Source organism: Gopherus flavomarginatus, chromosome 4, assembly GCF_025201925.1.
Source record: "Gopherus flavomarginatus isolate rGopFla2 chromosome 4, rGopFla2.mat.asm, whole genome shotgun sequence".
Taxonomy (NCBI): Eukaryota; Metazoa; Chordata; order Testudines; family Testudinidae; genus Gopherus; species Gopherus flavomarginatus.
Window position 1 is genome coordinate 150063717 of NC_066620.1, and position 23440 is coordinate 150087156.

The following is a 23440-nucleotide window of genomic DNA, read 5'->3' on the forward strand; positions in this document are numbered from 1 at the left end:
TCAACTGATTCAATGCAGCTATGCCGTCTGAAGATCTTGGCCATGAAAAATATAGGATGAGAGATGGCATAATTGGGAGGAAATTATGCTTCCAAGTCTTGATAATGCTCACTGAAGTCAAGGGGATTCTTTCTGGTCACTTCGGTGAGCATTGGATCAGATCCACAATGACTAAGTAGTGGTCCTTGTGAATTACATAGTCAGGCTAGAACCCAAGTTAAATTATGTTAAATCTTACTGATTTAGTCACAAGATCTTGTTGATATGATCAGACACCTCAATCCTAATTCATTTTGAAATGAGTTTTGCAAGTGCGATATTAGATTGTAGGGAGACGGGGAACAAATATTTTTAGCACATCGGACAATCGTGTAATTTATAAAGAAGTGAAAAAGTTCCTGTGGAAAAACAAGTAGATATTGCCAGTGTAACATGTTCATCTTCAGGGTAATATATAGGCACCTTAAAGAATAACTTTCCAGCTGATAAACTAGGATTTAGCCAACTAAATACATTTTTAAAAAAGGAGTGGGCCTCAGGAGTAAAACAGATAGTAATTACAAAGGGAATATTGTTTTCAGCTGGATTCTTATGTAATGCATGCCTGTAAATTATTGGCTAGTCTAATAAAAGATAACACTATATCTACTATGTCCACTGAAGCAATAAAGCATTTAAGATAGTTCTTCCCACAGATCACTTAGATGTGTAAAATGTGAACTAAAACAGCATATCTGATATTGACATTTGAAGTGATTAAACAGACTACACAAAGCACACAAGCAATCTCTCCGCTTGTACTGGAAGATTATATTTCCCCTCAGTACTATAGTACTGTTTGTTTTCTGATAATGGAAACTAAATACAGATAAAATGGAATGGTCTGTAAAAGCAGGAAATAGAATTACTAAAAATACTTGTTCTTTTAACAACTACTGTCAAAATGAACCAGGTGATTTTGGCAGTAGTTTGCTTCACTCCTTGTTAAATGTATAGGAAAAAGGCTGCACGTAGGTGGAAAAATAGTATATGACAACTGTGGGGGGCTGGGTGACTCAGGGGCTTAGTAATAAGATATTAACAATTAGCCTTTTATACTTGAAGCTTTTTCGGGCAGGGATTTTCTTTTTAACTGCCTCTTAAAGGTGCAGGCTTATTATCATTTCCGTCTCCTTGAAGATCAGCAGGATAATCTTCAGTGTACTATTGTGTGATGGGATGTACCCATGTGTTTGCTGCCCCTGCCAGAGGCTCTGCCCTCTTGGTGCACTCCTCCAGAAAAAGGGGTCCTGCTGGAAGGGAAGAATAGTGAGTTTGGATCTCCAGAGGTTGTCTAGAGAGGCCTCCCATAATCCGCTATAGGCAGAACAGCGAGAGCCTGTCCTCCAGTGCCTAGAAGGGCTGGGAGCAGAAAGAGGCCAATCAGAATCCAGCAGGCCAGATAAAAAGGGCTGGCTGCTTCTACTAGGCTAGGGGCTAGCTTTGCGTGAAGCTAGAACCTTGTCCTATCCTGATCCAGTCAGGGGCCTAAAATCAAGAGAAATATTGTTTTGTTATGGACTATAAGGCCCAGTTGGCTACTTTGAGGTTCATCATGAATTTGCTTTCTTCTGTATGCCTGACCAGGCTTGAATGACTGTTATGTAACCCTTCTGCCCCTCTGAGTTGGCAGCAACAAGGGCCGGGTTCAGTATCCAGGGGTTCCGTTTCAGTAACACAAGGCATAACCGGCTCGAGCCCCCACCCAGTGACCTGGGACACTCACATACCACACCCCCCTGGCCGCCTCTAGGAGGCAATACTTCCCCTCTCGCAAGCACGGAGTCTGAGTGTAGCAAAATCTATTTAATAAAGGAAGGAATCAATGCGGCATCCCATTGGAGAAACACCACAAACAGGGTTATAACACAAACCATAAACAAAAACCCACCTCCAAGTACGTTTGGCACTGTCCTTTTTCCCCTTAGGGTTTTAAGTCCAATCACCCCAAAGTCCAACAACCCAAAAGTCTCTGGTCAATGCCACCCCAGAGTCCGAGAGTTTATCTGTAGAGGTCCCTCCCCCCAGCCTGGGTAGAAAGGGGCACCTTACGTGGTCCGGGGCCAACTGCCCTGCCTCTCCGTGGGTTCTGCTTCCGCCTTCTCCACGAACTGCTCCGCTTTACCAGCCGCTCCACTCTGCTCCTCCAGCCGTCCTCAGAAACTGCTCCGCTCCACCAGCTGCTCTGCTCCATGAGCTGCTCCAGTTCTCCCTGCAAACTGCTCAGCTCCGCTCGCTCTGTGGGCCACTCCACCCATCCCACAGCTACTCCGCTCTGCCAGCCGCTCCGCTGCCACCAGCTGTCCCGTGATCCGCTCCAGCCGTCCCCACAACTGCTCTGTCCCACAGTATATCTTCAGGCTCCCCCACTAGTTAGCACAGTACTCAGTGCTCTCAGCTCAGTAATTTCAGCTCTTTAGTGATTTCAACTCTTAGTAGGGGAGCCCCAGTGCTAGTGCACCATTAGCCCAAAGTGAGTTCAGCTCAGTAACCTGTATTTAGATTCTTGAGGGAATAAAAAAATCAACTCTGACATTCCACAGTGGAGAGAGGACGGGGGTGGAACTGGTGCTTCTGGCTCCACAAGGAGACTGCACCACCAGGCACAGATACCTGTCCCCAGCCTCTCTCAATTCACTGGGTTTTGGAACCCATGTCCCTTGTCTAGCAAGTACCACCCAACTGAGGGTGAGTCATTTGTCACCAAGCAGTCCCACAGCTTGGCAGTCTGGGACAGGGTAGGCGTGCCTATGCAAATACACTCTCTGAAATTCTTTCCACCAGATGTCAGGGTAGAGCTTATCCTGACTCTGCTTACAGTTATACTGTAATACTGTTAACAATGGAAGATACTGGGGGCATTGGGAAGGTCTGGGAGGAAAAGAGAGGCATTGTTTGGCCCAGATTAAACTTAGGATGGCAGAGAGACATCCAGGAGGAGATGTGAGAGAGATGGGCTGAGAAATAGGACTGGTTAGAAAGAGTCAGTCGTGGAAAAGTAGATTTGTGAGTTGGTGGTGTAAAGATGGTGGTTGAAGCTGTGTAAATAGCGATCACCGAAAGAAAAGTGTAGGCAGTGAAGAGGAAGGGGTCAAGAACAGATCTGTGTGATCCCCTCAGAGAGTAGGAATGACAAATGGGAGAGGATCCGACCAAATAGATTCAGAAAGAATCACACTAGAGGTAGGAAGAGAAGCAGCCAAGAACAGTATAATGAAAACAGAAGGACATGATTTTGATGGAAGATGGATGTGATTAACAGTGTGAAAAGCAGCACAGAGGTCAGGGAGAATGGAGATAAAGTGAGGGCCCTGGGATTTGATGATGAAGTGGTCATTACAGGTCTTGATAAGAGCAGTTTCAGTGGTGTGGAATGGCTGGAAGCCTAACTGGAGAGCATCCAGGATGGAACTGGAGGGAGGTATCTGAAGCAATGGTTGCAGCAATCAAAGCAAAAACTTCTCAATTCTTCTCCACCCCTTTATAAATCAACGGTGATTGAAACCAATAAAATGAAGTTACAAAACAGTGGTGCCATGTTAATGAATGGTTTTTTATTTGCATCAGTTAGTTCCAATCAAGTTAAATGCTTAGTTTAACTGTTGTAAATAAACAGTCCATAGAACTGTTTTCAACTTTGGTTGGGGTATGTGTGTGTGTGTGTTTGTGGGGAAAATCAGAGAATCATAGACTTTAAGGTCAGAAGGGACCATTATGATCGTCTAGTCTGACCTCCTGCACAACGCAGGCCACAGTCTCACCCACCCACCCACTTCTGTATCAAACCTCTAACCTATGTCTGAGTTATTGAAGTCTTCAAATCATGGTTTAAAGACTTCAAGGTGCAGAGAATCCTCCAGCAAGTGACCCGTGCCCCAAGCTGCAGAGAAAGGCGAAAACCCCCCAGGGCCTCCTGCTAATCTGCCCTGGAGGAAAATTCCTTCCCGACCCCCAATATGGTAATCAGATAAACCTTGAGCATGTGGACAAGGCTTACGAGCCAAAAATCCAGGAAAGAATTCTCTGTAGTAACTCAGATCCTACCCCATCTAACATCCCATCACAGGCCATTGGGCATATTGACCGCTAATAGTCACAGATCAATTAATTGCCAAAATTAGGCTATCCCATCACACTATCCCCTCCATAAACTTATCAAGCTTCGTCTTGAAGCCAGATATGTCTTTTGTCCCCACTGCTCCCCTTGGAAGGCTGTTCCAGAACTTCACTCCTCTGATGGTTAGAAATCTTTGTCTAATTTCAAGTCTAAACTTTCCGATGGCCAGTTTATATCCATTTGTTCTTGTGTCCACATTGGTACTGAGCGTAAATAATTCCTCTCCCTCCCTGGTATTTATTCCTCTGATATATTTATAGAGAGCAATCATATCTCCCTGTCAGCCTTCTTTTGGTTAGGTCAAACAAACTAAGCTCTTTGAGTCTCCTTTTATAAGACAGGTTTTCCATTCCTTGGCTCATCCTAGTAGCCCTCTGTACCTGTTCCAATTTGAATTCATCCTTCTTAAATATGGGAGACCAGAACTGCACACAGTATTCCAGATGAGGTCTCACCAGTGCCTTGTATAATGGTAGTAACACCTCCTTATCTCTACTGGAAATACCTTGCCTGATGCTGCCGAAGACCACATTAGCTTTTTTCATGGCCATATCACATTGGCGGCTCATAGTCATCCTGTGATCAACCAATACTCCGAGGTCCTTCTCCTCCTCTGTTACTTCCAACTGATGCGTCCCCAGTTTATAACAAAAATTCTTGTTAATCCCTAAATGCATGACCTTGCACTTTTCACTATTAAATTTCATCCTATAACTATTACTCCAGTTTACACAGTAATCCAGATCTTCCTGTATGATATCCCAGTCCTTCTCTGTATTGGCAATACCTCCCAGCTTTGTGTTATCTGCAAACTTTATTAGCACATTCCCACTTTTGGTCCCAAAACCAATCCCTGAGGAACTCCACTAGTAACCTCCCTCCAACCTGACAGTTCACCTTTCAGTATGACCCATTGTTGTCTTCCCTTTAATCAGTTCCTTATCTATCTTTCAATTTTCATATTGATCCCCATCTTTTCCAAGTTAGCTAATAATTTCCCCTGTGGAACCATATCAAATGCCTTACTGAAATCAAGGTAAATTAGATCCACTGTGTTTCCTTTGTCTAAAAAATCAGTTACCTTCTCAAAGAAGGAGATCAGGTTGGTTTGGCACAATCTACCTTTTGTAAAACCATGTTGTATTTTGTCCCAATAGCCATTGACCTCAATGTCCTTAAGACCTTAACTACTTTCTCTTTCAATTTTTTTTCCAAGATGTTGCATACTACAGACGTCAAACCAACAGGCCTGTAGTTACCCGGATCACCTTTTTCCCCACCTTTCTTAAAAATAGGAACTATGTTAGCAATTCTCCAGTCACACGGTACAACCCCCGTACAGGATGTCTTCATCAATGTGGTGTCTTCATCATTTGTTAGAAAATGTAGCTCTGTGTTTAGCCGATCACTTAATTAGGAAATCTCAAGTCAGCTGGCAATGAATGTTAAGTCATTATTTAACAGGAAAATGTGGAAGTTATGTTTCCATCTGTTTTTACTATTAATTATCTCAGAATATTAAAATTAAATAAAATCTTAAACCTAACACTAACTGGTAGTTGAGTGGTTGCCGCAGTAAGTTGCTGGAGGGAAGAGGATGCAATAAAAAGAAATTAATGTTGTGCAGCTCTTGAATTTTACAGCTTTTGTATCTGTTTCGGAAGCCTTCTGCATACCTACAACAGCTGCTGTAAAAGAATGATTAGCAAATTTTCTATCCTCCAGCACTACTTGTCTCTTTAGACAAGTATCAGTACAGGCCACCTAATACTTTAAATCAAGAAATTACTTTTGAAACACCTCTCCCCAGTGCAGCCACTTCAGTCCCTTTCCCGTCTCCTTCTCATGTCAGAGCGGGTGTGTGTGTGTGTGTTTGTGTCCCTGCATTACAGTGTTGGAAAGGTTCCCTCTAGTAGGAAGTATAACTGGAGGGGTATGGCTGTGTAGGCTGCTCGCAACCCCCACCCAGCTGGAGCCCTTCAGCCAGCGAGTGCAGCTCTAAGCAGCATCTGAGGAGGGAGTATGGACACAATGGCCAAGGCATGAGCCTCTGTCAAAAGGACACCTCTAGAGTCTATCTGCATGTAAACAAATTCCTCGGTTCCTTCAGGAAAATGCCAGCAACCAAGGGGTAAGTCGTGGTGCCAGCACTGCTGTGATAGGCCATTGTTCTTCTCTAGTGCCTCCAGACTGGGCAGCCGAGCCCTGCAGCAGTGTGAGGTGGCTGCACTTGGCCCTCTTGGCACAGGAAAGAATTGGTGCAGGCACTGTCCAGGGGATAGAACCCAAGAGACTCAGCTCTTCCCCCTGTAGCTACCAAGCACGCTCTCCTCTGGAATGTGGCTTTTGCACGCAGCGTGCACCAGGGAGGGATGGATGCTGCAGTTGAGGCAGGCAGTGGGGAGGGAGAAGCCAAATGTTTTAATCCCTCTCCCAGCCAAGGTTCTCATCCCTTTAGGACCCCATTGCTAGCCCTTCACAGGGAGAATCTGACCCTACCTTCACCCAGGCACTGAGAGCAACATGCCATTAGGGGTGTGTTAGGTCTGTTGGCTAGGTGCTGTCAGAAGTGGGGAGGGATAGCTCAGTGTTTTGAGCATTGGCCTGTTAAACCCAGGGTTGTGAGTTCAATCCTTGAGGGGGCCATTTAGGGATCTGGGGTAAAAATCTGTCTAGGGATTAGTCCTGCTGTGAGCAGGGGGTTGGACAAGATGACCTCTTGATGTCCCTTCCAACCCTAATATTCTATGATTCTATTCTGTGGGGCACCCTTCTTTGATGTGTGAGCCCTAGGGACAAACAGTGGACACAGTGGCCCCCTTAGCATAGGGTCATCTGATTAGCACCCCTGCCCTGCCAGGAGGGAGTCAAGCCCAGGAACAGTTGTCTGACTCCCTGGTGCCAGTGCCAAAAAGTTTTAAGATCCCTGCTTTGGCAGCTGCAGGAGAAGTTTCAGAGTCAGAAAGCATTGTGATGACAACCAGTGCCATCCTCAAGGGGACCAAGTCCATATAGGACAAGAAGGGAGTTCCAGCAAAGTATCGATTGTTTCAAGTTCAGAGCAGTCAGATATGCCTTAATGGCATTGGTGCCCAGCCTTGTTAGCTGGACTGTGCTAGCTATGGCCACAATAGCTTGGCAGTGGTTTGTATCAACCAACAGGGAAGTACCAGACCCTCCCCACTTCTTGAGGGAACTCAAATATTCTCTGCTTATGGGTAGAGAAGAGCCTATTGTCCTTTTGAGCCCTGCATGTAAAAGGGAAGATGGATGTCTGAACAGGCTAGCTGAGCAGACCAGTGATAGTGTTGTCTGTATTGCGAAGTATTTGAAAAATGAGACGATCTTGTGGCACCTTACAGACTAAGAAATTTATTTGAGCATAAGCTTTCGTGGGCTAGAGCCCACTTCATTAGATGCATGAAGTGAAAAATACAGGAGCAGGTATAAATACGTGAAAGGATGGGGGTTGCTTTACCAAGGGTGAGGTCAGTCTGAGATAAATTAATTAACAGCAGACTAGCTGTTAATTGTAACTTCAAAAGTTATTTTTCCTCCCTTGATATTCTGCTGTTAATTGATTTATCTCAGACTGACCTAACACTTGGTAAAGCAACCCCCATCCTTTCACGTATTTATACCTGCTCCTGTATTTTTCACTTCATGCATCTAATGAAGTGGGCTCTAGCCCACGAAAGCTTATGCCCAAATAAATTTCTTAGTCTCTAAGGTGCCACATGGACTCTTCGTTGTTTTTGCTGATACAGACTAACACGGCTACCTCTCTGAAACCTGTCAAGGTATTTGAGTAGATTATTGGCTGTTTTGGTCTCTTTGTTTCTGGGCACAATACAAGGGTTCCAGGGTTCTATTCCCAATGGAGGGAATTGGGAACAGGAGCCACAGATGTGGTCTTGCAACCATGGCTTAGAGGATTGCTATATACAAGTCTCCTGTTCCCCACAATGTCTAAAGTGATTCAGGAGAGGAAAGAGAATGCAGATGTTGTTCTGGTGTCTCCATGTTGGGGGCCCTGGCCCACAAGACCAGGGCTTCTGACAATAAAATAGATGGCAGTCAGCACCTCCACTCTTTTTCCCCACACAGGAAGGATCTTCAGTAATAAGGACCAGTTCTCTAGCTGGATTCCCTAGCTGTGTGAATCTAGTTGTGTGACTTTAAAGAGGCACCAACTAAAACAAGACGTTTTCTTTGAGTATATGCCAGGCTCCTTTTTTTTAGAAGGAATGAGCCAAGTATTGCTCTGTTATCTGGATTCACTCCAGATTAGCAGCTGTGTGAGGAGAGCCAAACGTGTTCTGAGCAGGTTTATTTGGGAATAAACTAAGCTGAAAATTACCATTCATTCAGAAGGAAAATAACCAGTTTTCTCTGAATGCCACATTACAGGTTTATAGCTCACTTTGCGCTCATTTAGTGATAAGTACTTATCTGGTAAAGAATAAACTCATATGTGGATATAGATTATAAGCCTCCATGTCATAGTGCAACTTAATTCAACCATTTGTTTTATAAATATGTATTTTTTAAATTGTTGCTTAAATAAGATTTTAAAAATGAATGGATAATTGGGGTTTTTAGTTTATTTTCTCAAGAATTCTGTGCCTCAATATAATAAAATTTATTTGAAACTATGTACCATAATAACACGAGAGGTAGAAAACAGCAAAACAAGTTACAGGCCAAAGAGAAGTCAAGCATAGAGACAAACACAAAAATCCCCTTTTCCAAGCAAAATGTTACCAAATTCAGCGCATTTTACTCATTCTTAAGGCCAGGGCGTCACGTCATATCTACCTTTAGGTGCTTTTAAGAATTTTCCCAGCACCTAATAAGCTTTTTAAAGGCCATCTTAAAATCTTCATTAAAACTAGTGTATAGCAGAGGGTTGATAAGGGAGTTGACATAGCCAAGCCATGTCAAAAAGTCAGCTACTTCTGCAGACACCTTGCGAACACTCAGGCCCACAATAAGCTCCTTAATGAAAAATGGCAACCATGACAAGATGAAAGCCCCTAAGATCAGTCCCAGGATGCGAGCAGCCTTTCGTTCCCGTGTACTGGAAATCTGCTGACGGTCACCAGCCAGCTCCAGGTCATTATCAATAGGTGGAAATCTCACTGATGCGTGTATTTTATCAAATTCCGTGATTGGGTCAGATGTCGAGAAGTCTGACACACAGAACGTCTGCGTGAGCTTACAACTGGCAAAAGAATTTTGGCTGTCGGTGCTCCTGTTGCTTAGGTGGCGGCTTGACCCCCGTTTTTGGTATAGGCTTTTTGCAGCATGGTAAATTCTGTAATAGAGGATCAGTATTAGCGTCAAGGGGATATAAAATGCCCCAAAAGTGGAGTAAATAGTGTAGATCACGTGATCGTGTTGAATGCGACACTCGCTGGGAATTGTGACGCTGTGGTGATTTCTCCAAAACAAAGGTGGCATCGAAATGAAAATGGATATAGTCCACACAGTGACTATCATAAGTCCGGCCCTTTTTGCCGTTCTTTTCCTGGCGTATTCGATAGCATCTGTGATCGCCCAGTATCTATCCAGTGCAATGACGCAAAGATGAAGAATTGAACATGTGCAACAGGTCATGTCAACGCTAAGCCATATCTCACAGATGAAGTATCCCAGTGTCCATGTATCCATCACTATGTATGTAATACTTAAGGGCATGACTAGAAGAGCAACAAGCAGATCTGTCACAGCTAATGAACATATTAAGTAATTTGCAGGCTGGTGTAGTTTCTTGGTAGTGCCAATCGCTGTAATTACAGCAGAGTTCAGTAGCATAGTCAAAATTGTGATTATGGCCAAGGTCAGGGTAATAAGCATCTTTTCGGTGACTGTTTTGGGTTTGACAGCCACGTTGGCTTCTGTTGTGCAGTTAGTGAAATTCATTCCCCCCTCCCCCCGCCCCAGGATACACAGAGAAAAAGGCTGCCACTTCTAGATGATAATGGGTCTCATTCAAAATTCCTCCATTTGAGAAAAGCTTCAGACGTGAAATTACTTATGACCAATTTTCACTAGATCAGCTCAAAACATCCAGTTTTCCTTCTGCTCAGAACATCCAGTGTTCCTATAAGATAAAAATTATCAGTTAATCAATGTAGAAAAATCCAACTTTTCTTCTGTAAAAACCCTAGTCTTTTAATGTTATTGCCTCAAACAAGAATGTCGGTAATTTCCTTCTCCCCTCATCTTTCTCCCCCCCCATTTATCCCTCGTTGCTGTTCACTTTTCCTGCTACTGCTTAGTCCCAAAGAACACTTTTGGGCTAGATACTCAGCTGGTATAAACTGGTGTATCTCCAGTGGCATCAGTAGCTCTATGCCAGTTTACACCCTCTTAGAATCTGGTTCTTTTCTTTACTTGCAAATCATACTCCAAAACATTATGAGTAGAGAAAATCTATCCTGTTACTTTAATTGCTGTCTTAAAATGCATTACTCCTGCATATCTTTTTTTAAAACAAAAGCCCATTTCAACTAATACTTACTGGCTTTTCATAGATTTCAATTCATTTTTCATATTCATGTCTGTCTTTAATATTCTGGAAACAGCATGTTTAAAAAGAAACCCAGATTGTTTTATAACAAGCAGCCTTCAAACAAATGTTTAAAGTTTCATAACAAGTATTGAGCTTCACACAGCACATTAGTGTTGCTAAGAGGCTAAGCATTTTTGTGTAATTACTGCTGATATTTGACACATCTTACTGTGTATGCCTTTGGAGGAGAGACAAAAAGCATAGCCTTTGCTTTGAGGTTTACATCAACTTCTTCTCACTGTCACACAAGCCAGTGAGATGACAAGCACCAAGAAATCTCAAGATCCTACTTCGAAAATTTTTTTTTTTTAGTATTTATTTTATTTTGAAAAAGTTCAAATGACAATTACAGATTGCAGACCTTATGCCATATTCCTTTTACATCTCAAGCCCACTGGTGTCAGTGAAAATTCCGTGTACTCATAATGTGCAGGACTGAATTTGCTGTTAGTATAACACTGACAGACCCCGGTCATCGGGATCAAACCTGGGATCTCTGGAGCTTAGTTTATGAGTCTCCACTGAATGAGTTAAAAGTCATGTGGCCCTTAGCTAAAGCTATAGCAGATTCATTAATCCCTAAGCGGTCTCAGTGCCACTAGATGGGACACAGCACCACACCCAGAAGGTATGTGGGTTACATTAGTAACAGCTGCAGTAGGCAGCTCTAAATTCCCAGGAAGGCTTTTTAAAAGGCTTTGTTGTACCAGTTATAATTAAGCTGAATACAGAGGACATGGCAAATGTAAGGCCTGCTCCATTAAATCAAGTCAATGGAAAGACTCTCACTGACATCAGCAGGACCTGCAGCTGACCCTAATGGTGGAAAGCAGATCTATAATATCATGTATTGTACATAAACAAAGTAGGAAGAGTTTTAAAATGTTTGGTCTAAATTAATGGTTCTTAACCTGGGGTGCATGCACCCCGTGGGCGTGCGTGAGTTGCCCTTTCTGGGGGTGCGGGACATGCCAGATTTTTTTAGAAGGTAAATCATCAAAAACACAAATTAAGCACAGGCATGTAAGTATAACTACTTTGTCTCATCAAACCTATGTATTTATTAACATTATACATTTAACGATTACTGTAATGTACAAACAAAAATATATCTAGGTTTAAGGGGTACGAGAACATATTTTGATTTTTGATAAGGGGTGCGAGAACATAGTTTGAGAACCAAAGGGATGCAGGCTGCAGTAAAGGTTTAAGAACCACTGGTCTAAATGAAAGCAAAAAAGAGATCTCCCGAAAGCTAAGTCTTCTGTCATATAACTACTCCTGGATAAAAAGTCAGTTCTCTTCATTAAAAACAAGTGTGACAAGAGTCATAGAAGCTCACATAGCAGATTCGTGGTGTGGTTGGGTTAAAATGATTGTTAGCTGCAGTAAGCCAAAAGACAAGTCTTTGGAGATAACTGATTGTGCTCGTTTGAGGCCAGAATGTGGCTGCCCTCTCTGTGCAAGAGAGGGATAATGCAAAGAGCCTTCACCCACCCCATTGTACTGGGCTCACGCTGCTCTATGTGGAGACAAACCTAGCTCTCCCTGAGCTCAGCTTTATTTCAAATTAGGCCTGGCCCACCCTCCAGGGGTGAAAAGGCAGGTTAATGGACATCTCAGGCCCTTTCCCAGCATGTGTGGGGTGAAAACCCCATCACAAAGACAGACACAGATGCCTGGACCCCAATCTTGACTCCTTCTGCTCCCTCCATTCCAACCTGTCCCAGTCCTGTCTCTTCCCTGCCCTGACTCTGTCCCATTCTCCTCACCTACCCAGTCCCAGTCTCCACTCCTCAGTCGTCTCAGCCCAGTCCCAGTCTCCTTGCACAGCCAGTCCCAGTTTGAACCTTCCACCAAACTCCTTGTCCCAAGTTGCCTTGCACAACCAATCTCAGTTCTCCTTTCCTGGCTCCTTGTCCAGTCTGTTTTCCCTTCTGCCCCCTGGCTCCCTGTTCCAGTCTCCATGTTCCAAGTCCCAGTCTCTTTGCCAAACCAGCCTCAGTTCTCCCCCTGAGCCCCAGCTCCTTGCCAGATATGTATCCCGTCCCACTCATCCCTCTTTCCACCCCCAGTGGTTCTTAGATTGGAGCCAGTCTAAAGTTTTCTAAAATTCTTTACTTGCTTTGATACAGTGGGCCAGATTCTCCATGGCCCTGCACCTTGGATTCATCTACAGCAGTGCGAAGTGCATGTAAATCGTTACCATTCTGATTTGGTAGCATTGTACACCCACTTTGCGCTATTGTTGTGCTGCCTGGGGTGCCACTTAAAATGGAGAATCTAGCCCACTATCTTGTCTCAAAGTGGTTCACATACTCAAAGCGCCCCAAAGTTGTCATCTTCTCAGATGAGCAATTTTTGTCTTGGATCTGTCCAGAGTGACAGTCCAGATTCCCTTGAAGTTTGTTTTAAAATTGCCTCTAGGTTATGAGTCCACAGTACACAAATAATACATCTCTGTTCCCTTGGCAGTACTGGATCAATCTGAAGTGTAAGCATCTCCCTTACAACATGACTTGGTTTGAGTACTTTATCCCGCTGACCCTTTTGTGACTGAACCTGTGAATGGGAAGGAAATATTGCTGCTTTATTTAAATGTGATTTTATCTTGTGGAAAATAATGCTTAGCACCTATATAACACTCTATTGTTCAAAGTGATATAACATGTTAACTAAATCTCAGTATTGGCACTGGCCAAAACATGGAATTTCCAGTTTACGAGAAATGATATTTTGAAATTTGGTTTCACTCCAAATCGGAACAAAACCATTAAAAACGTTTTTTTTTTTCTGGTGAACCAGAAATTCAGAGACACTTCTGTTTCAGAAAACCCCATGCTGGTCTTCTCAGTTTGCTTTTTAGTTGCCAGTCATATTGCTTAGCCTAATTGAAAGCAGTTGATTTTTAAAATATATTATATTCTAGGGCATTAGTCCTTCTTTAGACTCCCATAAAGTTGAAAGCTACAGGAGTCATGCTACAATAGCCTTTTTAATTGACTGCACAGTATAGAGTATTTTCCCCTCATATTGAACAAATAGTATTGGAAAAGTTTTGTGCAGCAGCTAGGATAATGGGGATAGTAAGGGTGTAAAGCAAGCTAACCAGGTAAATTTGCATCTTATTCTCACCTTCCTTATAGTGGGAGATTTTTGGGGCCTACTGTTCTGTAGAGAAAATGAAAACAAGCTGTGAGACGGTCTGGTGTGGTTTACGTTACTGTAGAGTAAAACTGCAGGAGCATAATAAATAGAGAGGCTATTTTTGTGCTAGATCAATGAAATGTATCAGAAATTTCACAAGAGCCTGTCTTCATGAGCTGTCTAACTCAGTTATGGAGACTCCAGGTTAGGGCAGCATGAATCTTTTGCAACGAAGGCTTGAACCTGCTTTTATTGAAGTCAGTGGCAAAACACACTGAGTTTGCACAAACCATAGTGAACGTCGGGTCCTAGCCTTCACATTAAATTTTTTAGGGTACAAACTGGCGAACTGAACCAACACCGTGCAAATCCAAAGCCTTGGGGCACAGGCTTAATAAAGCAGTTTGGAGGAACATCTGGCCTTCCGGCTGGTTATCTATACTGAAGGGCTGTATACTTTGGGGTTTGACTATCACCAATATATTCACTCTTTGTACACAAATTGCTGCAATGCAGTACATAATAATTCGTGCGGCCTGCTACTGTGTGTTTATATAATGATGAGGACGTACTGACTATCATCTGTAAAAGACAGAAGCAATTGGGTTTGGTATCATCACAACACATTACGTTAATGCAGATCATTTATATTTTAATTGTAATGACTTATGGAATACCTACTGGAGCCTAGGCACTTTTTGCAGAATTTACAAAATTTCATTATTGAGTGGCAATGTGCTGCCCTATTTTTGTCACTACTATTCCACAGAGCTAGCATCCTAAATATACGCTTGGTTTCTGTCTATGGTCCTTCACTGCTGATCTTATGACAAGCCCCATTTCTAAAATGAAATCCTTACCATATTTTAATTTGTTCCTTGAATTTGAACTGTTACGTGTAGTCATTTGCCATGCTCTGTCTGTCCCTCTCTATTTTAAAATATGATTTTAATTGTTTATATCTGTTTTAGATGGATACAAAGCACTGTTTACATGGACCCAGGGTACATATGTAGCAAACTGTGGCCAAACGCACAGATAGCCTGGTTGTCAATGGGAGCTGAGCCTGGACCTTCAACATTAAAAAAACAAAGTCCCGCTATGGTGCCGAAGTAGCAGGCCTGTATTTCTGGTGCTGAAGGCTCCAGGTTTAAACCTACTGACAAGCATGGGATATGTATGTATGTGGCTATGGTTCTTTAAAAAAAAAAAAAAAAAAAGCACCCCAATCAGAGTTTGAACTTCCGTTGACCTCAGATGCTTGGGCAAGATTGTCTAGCAGGAGTATTTAACACACTGGCCTTGTGAGCATGTCTCCCTCTAGTGGTTGATCTCTGACTGCACAGCCAAGGAGTTTTCTGAGACTTTAGCAGTGAAAGTCTTGGCTTCCATCTTTGCTGACAAAGGCAGTATATGCATGCAGCCACAGTTTGTCACATGTGCAAACCTTTTAAAACAATATTCACCTGCTTTATACAGGTCTGTATGTGCATCCATTGAATTTTAAGTATTGAAACAAAAAACTTTAAACAGAAATTATGTTGAGAAAATTGACTATGTAAAATTGCCCCCTTGTAGTCAAACACATGCATATTCAAGCTTATATTTGCTTACTTTTCTGACAAAAGTCAACATTTTTAATGTGTAACTCCTGTTAGCCCTGCAGCGCTAACACAGCTGTGAGAACGTGGGCTGGATTTTTTTTCCATCATGAACAAAATTATGAATCTTTACAGCTAACAGAATCCTTTTTGGAGATGATGCACAAGACACAAAGAACTGAGATCCCAAGTGCATCCACTGGGCTGGAAATTAGAAAATTTAAAAACAGAGGGCCAGTCTACATGTAAGCTGCTGTTTAAAAATTGATTCATGTAAACTGATATAAAATCCCTACATGGAGACCTTTAAGTCAATTTAAACCAGGCTTCTATCAATGTGGCTGCATTTCCTAAAGAATCAGTGTAAGCTAAATTGATGTAAGCAAGGTTTAAACTGATTCAGGAATATCCACACAGAATATTGCATTGGCTTAACTAAATCGGTATAAAAAAGCACCTGTAATTAGACTGGTGCAGGCCTGAATAAATCTGATCTGGAGTCACTGAAAGACAATATACAAGGAAGTCCACAACACCAGTTTTAGAGCGTTGTTTAAAGAACTCCACTGTAAAAGTTAAACTTTTCCTAGGCAGGTCTTCACATACAAATGAGAAACAATAACTATTATTGCTCTTCAAACTATACTTTCCCCCATGGGCAGCAGCACAATTATCATTCACAGATAAGTATTCATTTTTACCTGCTTCTATTAAGAAAATGTCAGTAAATCTCAGGCAAGCCTGTCAGACAGTGATGAGCTGCAATTTGACAAACATTCACCACAGATTTCATGTTGTATGTAACAGATACAATTCTTCACAGATGATAAAATATCCACCTTGCCAGTAGATAAGTACAGCAGATGCCCCATTATTAATGATTAGCTAGAAAGACTGTCAGATTAAAAATCATTTAAAAATAATTCTGTACTTCTGTTGATAACACCTTAGACTACTGACTTTAAACATTTAAAATTCTAACTTGTTTTCCACCATACAAAATATTTTGTTTGACTAAATGAAATACGAAAAGTAATGTCATCTCTCATGAACCCACACTGCTGTAGTGGTTAGGCTGTGAACACTGAAGAGGAATGTTCAGATCAAAAGAAAAAAACTGGTTCCATGTAATCTCTTCTTTTGTAATACACTGATGAAGTGTATGGCATCTGCTGGACAGAATTAACACAGATCAATTGTGCAATAGGTCCTATACTACTGAAACCTATGAGTGCTGCTCTTTCAGCTCAAATGGTGGAGGCCTTTGATTTTTCTGAGCAGGAAGATGTTGTTTCTATCCAGCTTCTTCCATGAAGTACTGAATGGTTGTTGTGTGCAGTAGTGACAGTTGTCAAGTGGCTAGTTAGCCATGGATTTGTTACACTGTTAATATCTTTTTAAACAAAACCCAAAGTTAAGGTGGTTGTGTTACCCTAACTGCATTTCAATACGGCCAAGTTTTTTATTATTGAAGTATCATCTTTTTTTAACTTCCTACCTTGCAGATATTTGTGTGTTTAGCTATACTGTATTATTAACGTGCATTCCTTAAGGTTTTATTTACTTAAAAGCTTAACTTTGGTTTAACAATATTTTTTTTGCCTTGGAATTTCCAAAGTTTGTGTCAGATTGTATGTTTGTAATGCTGATGGCGGTCTAAAAACAAATGAAAGGAAACCTTCCTCCGGGAAAACTTGTGAACGTAGAAGATGTTGATGGGGGAAGAGAATCTCTGCTTTGGGTAGTGCAGGTGCTCAGATGTGAAGAAATGAAGCAGAGCTTTTGTTGAAAGTCTGACATTTCAAAATATGAGAGCTGCAGTTATTTTTGCCTTGTTGTTTTCCAATGTCCTGACATTACATTTTTCACTTTTTTTATTTGATTCTAGAAGCACAAAGAAAAGAAAAACACTTTCCCCCTCATAGAGCCAATAAAGACAGACAATATATTGAGGATTGGCAGGTCCTCAGGGCCTTCCATAATGTTTCCTCCTCCTGTTCAAAATTCCATTCAGATTATTCATTGAATATTTGACTAAGCTCGGCAATCAGATGAAATATTGGTGGGAGGACAGCTCAAATAATGAGCATATTAGAGTTTGACAGCTAAGTTCTGAACTCCCTTCGTGTAGTTCATAGAGGGAGTATCATCTTCATTACGTACAGAGCTGATCAGAGGAGACTATATTTGACTGATGGGTCTGGAGCACAGTGGTTAAGGGACAGTTTGCTAATATATTTAAATTGCAGAGTGAGGATGCAAACATTAAAGGGTTTATTTTCTCTTCAGTATGCACATATAACTCACATCACTGTCAATGTGCATTCTCGCTCCATGCACCCAGAGGCAAGATTACATTTCTTTTCTTATTAAAGGAAATTGACATCTATTGATCCTCAATTGAAGTGTGTGTTTGCGAGGGGAGTCTGAGTCCCTTCACTGCAGTATCTGGATGCGACTGAATCTGTCAGTCAACCAGATACAGGGTGAAGGAGGTTACCATCAGTTACCTGCCTCAGAGAGCATTCTCCCAAAATTAAGGATATTACAAACATTTGTGCCTTCAGAAATAACAGAGGAGCTTCTATATACAGATGACATCCTTTGGCAGCAGATATTTATGCATAGAAAAAAGAAACTGCCCAGTCACACATGTTCTTATGTTTAGCCACACACAGTCTGTGTGTTGCCAACTTTGCCTCTGCTTTGTTCTCTGGAGAAGTGCTCTTGTTCATGATGTAAACAGATCAATCCAAGAACGATTCAGTGGACCTCTCTAGGGTCAATAATAGGGACAATTTTGAGTGACAAGGACTCATTTCCACTCATTAATGGTCCTATTGTTGAACGAAGATTTGAAAAGTATACACAAATGCATGCTTTGATGCAGATCCCACTATTTCTTGAAGATTTCAGGAAAACATAAATGAAAAATATTTACTATTTTTGCATAACCTGTTGTCTAAATAAATAAGAGGAAATAATCTATGCTGGGGTTCTGTTTCCAACTTTTTGGACTTTGAGGCCAACATTTCTCCTCCTTCAGTTAGAGAGGATGATTCTGGAGGTGAGGAAGAGGCTGAATCTGTATGACAACTTTAGTGCAATCAAACCACTCATGATAGGTGTGAGTCACTTCACTTAATACACTCCTGGAAAACACTCAGATACTATGGTGAGGAGAATGATACAAGAACCTATACAGAATAGAATCATACAATTTTTAGGTTTGTTTCCCTACTTTTGGGAGCCTTTCTGATGGAATGAAGAGATCCAGGTGCTTTCTATTTGCTGAGCAAAGCACCTGCGTGGGCCTAAACCAATACGTGCTGGGATGCGAGAGAGAGACGGTGGAAGTGCAATCATGGATAGTGGAAGGAAACATATTAAAGGGTTATTCTTCTCTTCTAAAAGCAAATGATTAAGCCACATCAGTGGAGCATCTTTAAAAACCTAGTTTTCTCCTCTAGTTCTTTGAAAGGCAGCCATCAAATTAAACTTTCTGGAAGCCAAATCATCTCTAGCAAGAGTTACTAGGTGGAACGAGTTTCTGTCACTAATAATAGTCTTCTCTTATATATCATTCCATCCAAAGTTCTCAAAGCACTTTACAGAAATGAATTAAGCCTCACACACTTGGGGCACCACTGTGATCAACACTGCATGTAAAGTTGAAATAGAAGCTTTTTATGACGATTATACAGAAAGGCATTCCATATGCCTGCAGAATGTGCCGTAGGCTGGTCCTGTGAATGCTATCCAAAGCATTCTCAAAGTCTATGAAATTTATGTAGAGTTGCCATTGCCATTCTAAGCACTGTTCTATTATGTTTCATAGAGTGACAATCTGGCCTGTGCATCCACGCCCTTTCCAAAAACCAGCTTGATCTTTTCTGAGAATGCTACCAACTGCCTCTGATATACGCTGGACTATGATCTTACACAATACTTTGCTTGGCATAAAGTGTGATACACACCAGTTATTACAATCACTGAGATTTCCTTTCTTTGGTATCTTTTGGCCCAGAACAATCTCAAACCAAGATTTATTGACACAGTGCAGCCTAGAGGATCTGAGCACCATCAATGCCAGGAGGCGTTGGAGATGGATCAGTCATGTGCTTCGGTGGTAACTGATTCCATCACCAGAGTAGCAATAAGATGGACATCTGAAGGCAAGTGAAAAATGATGCTGCCCAAAAACATGGTGAAGAGCTGTGGAAGCAGAGATGAAAAACCTGGGGTACAGCTGGGAAATGATTGAAAGGAATGGAGGACCTTCATCACTGCCCTAAATGCCAGAGGCATAATAGGAACCTGATGATGATGATGACGACTTGTGGCACCAGCTGATGGCTCAGTCCTTCAGCCACTTGCTACAGATGTACTGCTTACTAGTGTGGTTGACTGACTCCCATTGGTAAGCACTGCTCCCAGTACTAATGGTGAAATTTTAAAAAGGTCCTAAGTCCCATTTTCAAAAGTAATTTAGGCACTGAGGAGCCTAAGTCTCATGGAAAGTCACTGTGGCCTAGGCTCCTAAGTCACTCAGGAACCTTTGAAAACTTTAACACAAGTGTTTTCAGGATTGAGTCCTTACACTATAGCTGAGCTTGTGTGTTAGGATCATGACACCAGGAGTGAGAACTAGTCATGTGAGCTATTTTCAATTTAAGCTACCAACTAAGGTGACCACCTTTGAAAAGGCAAAAGCAGGACACATGCAGAAGCCCCACCCCTTCCAAGGCCCTCGCTCCTCCTCTTCCACCCAAGCCTCCATGCCCCCCCTTTCAATCCCCTCCCCAAAGCCAAGCCTCCTGGTCAGCCTGTCCAGAGAGACTGGCCCACTATGGAGACCCTCGGACCCTCCACTTGCTGTGGATAGGGTTCCAAGGTGCCCAAGAGCAACCTCTGGCCCATGTCCCCACCCCCCAGTTTATGCCACCCAAGGCAGGTGGAGGGTCCATGGCTCTCCACAGCGACCTGGGCGGCTCTTACTATGGCCCAGCTTCAGCTTCTAGCCTGGCCAGGGGTCGGGTACTTGGGGAGAAGAGGAGGAGCAGGGGTCGGGCCTCGTGGGGAAGGGGGGCTGTTTTGGAGTCATTCAGCCTAGGTTTGGGACTTGAACTCTGCATTTTGGGACTGTCCCATCCAATTTGGGATTGGTGATCACCCTACCACCAACTACTAAAAGAAATGTATCCTAGTCTGCTATCCTAAATCCCCCAGATGCTTTTAGCTTTTGTGGGCAAAATGGTAATGACATATACATTTTTAATGTGGGAACCTTCTCTTGTGAATTCATTTTCCACTTCACTTCTTATCTGCTGGTTAGAGATATGGTGAACACATAAATATTTACCTCAGAACCAGTGAATGTCATTTATTCAGCTCTGGGGAAATGGTCCTGCTTGGATTTACATTTTGTACCAGCTAAATGTCACTGTGTATGCCTTGTTTTTAAAGTCAATGTTTGTTTCTTTATGATAGCTTTACTGTTCTGTGTCAGGAGGTTGAAGGACTATTTTAACACATGATTTATTAGACCTACACATGCTGTTCAATACACAACTCTGGTTCTGTAATTCTTAAAAGCTCCAACTGTATAAATTAGAAAGGTTAAACCTTCTTATTAGGTTTAGAAGGATTAGATTTTTATTGGTAAATGTTGACAAATGTTGATTTCATCATACACACGCAAGCCAAAGAAAAATTATTTCTCTCAATAATAGACATTTATGGATAGGCAAGGTAAGAAAAATGCTGCTTGAGAACTAATTAGGGTTTCATTTGAGAATATTTACTTTGTATATTTTGACATAGGATGTTGACAGTTTGTGTTTTAAGGGTTCTAAAGCTTTAACTTTTTTCTAATCTTAAAATCTACTGTCAGTCATTAAACAATTGTCTGACCCTTCCCCTCACTGTCTGACCCCCCCATAATTCCCTGCTACTGAAAATTTAAATAGATACAAATAAAGTGCTTAAAATAAACATGATTATCAATCAAAATTTTAACAAAAAATCAAATTCTGCTAAGCCTATATATAAAATGTGCTAGAACAGTGATACATAGACCTCAGTGGTTCAGGAGCCAAATTAGTGATCCACATTGCCCAAAAGAGCCAGAGTTTACGCGCGCACACACACACACACACACACACAATATATAATTCACAGCATAGGTGCTGACTTCCCCTCTACACACACACACAATATATATATAATTCACAGCATAGGTGCTGACTTCCCCTCCACACACACACACACAGACAATATATATAATTCACAGCATAGGTGCTGACTTCCCCTCCACACACACACAATATATATAATTCACAGCATAGGTGCTGACTTCCCCTCCACACACACACAATATATATAATTCACAGCATAGGTGCTGACTTCCCCTCCACACACACACAATATATATATATATATATATAATTCACAGCATAGGTGCTGACTTCCCCTCCACACACACACACACACACACACACAAAAAATATATATAATTCACAGCATAGGTGCTGACTTCCCCTCTATCCCCTGGGTTCATGACGCCCCCCCGCTTCCATGAGGCCCTGCCCCTGCCCTGCCTCTTCTCACCCCTTGCGTGCCCCCATTCCAACCCCTTCCCAAAATCCATGCCCCAACTCCATCCCCTCCTTGCCCCTATTCCAACTCCTTCCCCAAATCCCCGCCCCAGCCCCACCTCCTCCCTGCCTCCTCCCCTGAGTAGGCGACGTTCCTGCACCTCCCTCTCCCCCACCCCCGAAGCGTGCTAACACCGTCAAACAGTTGTTTGGCAGCAGTGGGAGGGAAGCGCTGGTAGGTAGGCAGAGGAGTGGGGACGCGGCAAGCTCAGCGGGGGATGAGGAGGAGGGTGGGGGCTGAGGGGAGCTTGGCTGCCAGTGGGTGCAGAGCACCCACTAATTTTTCCCCATGGGTGCTCCAGCCCCAGAGCACCCACGGAGTCGGTGCCTATGATTCACAGAGAAAAATGTCCAAGTATTATTATTTTATTAGTTACAATTGGTTAACACAGTAAAAGCATCCTGACTGGTTGTTAATTAAATCAGTGTTTTAATATTATGTGCTGCCAAGAGTCACAGAAGACATATTAAAGAGCCACTTGCGGCTCGCGAGCCTGTCTGAGTTTCACTGTGCTAGAATTTGAATCAAAACCCATTGAAATCAATGGAAAGACTTGAGTGTTGGATTAAACCTTAGCAAATCTCTGTCCAATTTTGGTTGGAGAAAACAACATAGCTAACTCATGGAATGGCTTTAGGTTGGATTGAAAGAGGAGAAGTGACTATTGCAAATAAAAATAGTTTCATTGCTGACTCTATTGTAATGGTAAAGGGTCACATAGTGATGCCCTACTCACACTGAATACCACCATATGCCAGTGAAGCCAATGGTGCTAGGTGAAGAGTAAGGTGATATTTCCCCTCTCAGTTTGCAGTATGACCTTTCTGGTCATAAAGTTACTGACAACCCAAAGGAGGAGCAAATACCCTTTAAAAAAAAAAGATTGAGACAGATTTGTTACTAATGAGTTTACCTTTAGCTTAAATATTAAAGACTTGTGCTCTCATTGCCAAAGGTGCCAATCCCAGGCATTCAGATACTGTCACGGTTGATACAAAAGTGCTAAGATAGATGTCTATATGCAAACACAGTTTGTCACATGAACACAGGCAAAAGACTGATGATGCAGTTCATATTGGGCTGCAAGAACTTGCATGTAGACCTTATTCCATACTCTGTGGAATGCAACACATTTCCGCCTTCATATGCTACTGCTCTTTTGGAAGGATCTGATTCTCTCCTCTGTTGTAAAGCTGCTAGAACTCTGACATTAGTGGAGTTACATCAGCTCACACTGATGTAGCAATGTGGAAAAGGCTTTACAATCCTCTCCTCAGTGCAGTGCCCAACAACATTCTTAAT

At 42.2% G+C, this 23440-nt stretch overlaps 1 protein-coding gene across 1 annotated transcript in view; it reads right to left on the reverse strand.

The window, feature by feature from the left end:
• Positions 1–8800: 8800 nt before the first annotated feature.
• The window catches only part of HTR1E (5-hydroxytryptamine receptor 1E), a 38785-nt gene continuing 24145 nt past the window's right edge, over positions 8801–23440 (reverse strand). The window contains exon 2 of the mRNA XM_050950171.1: positions 8801–10262. Within this exon, the coding sequence (XP_050806128.1) occupies positions 8987–10081 (1095 nt within the window). The 5' untranslated portion in view covers positions 10082–10262 and the 3' untranslated portion in view covers positions 8801–8986. The remainder of the gene's footprint in view (positions 10263–23440) is intronic.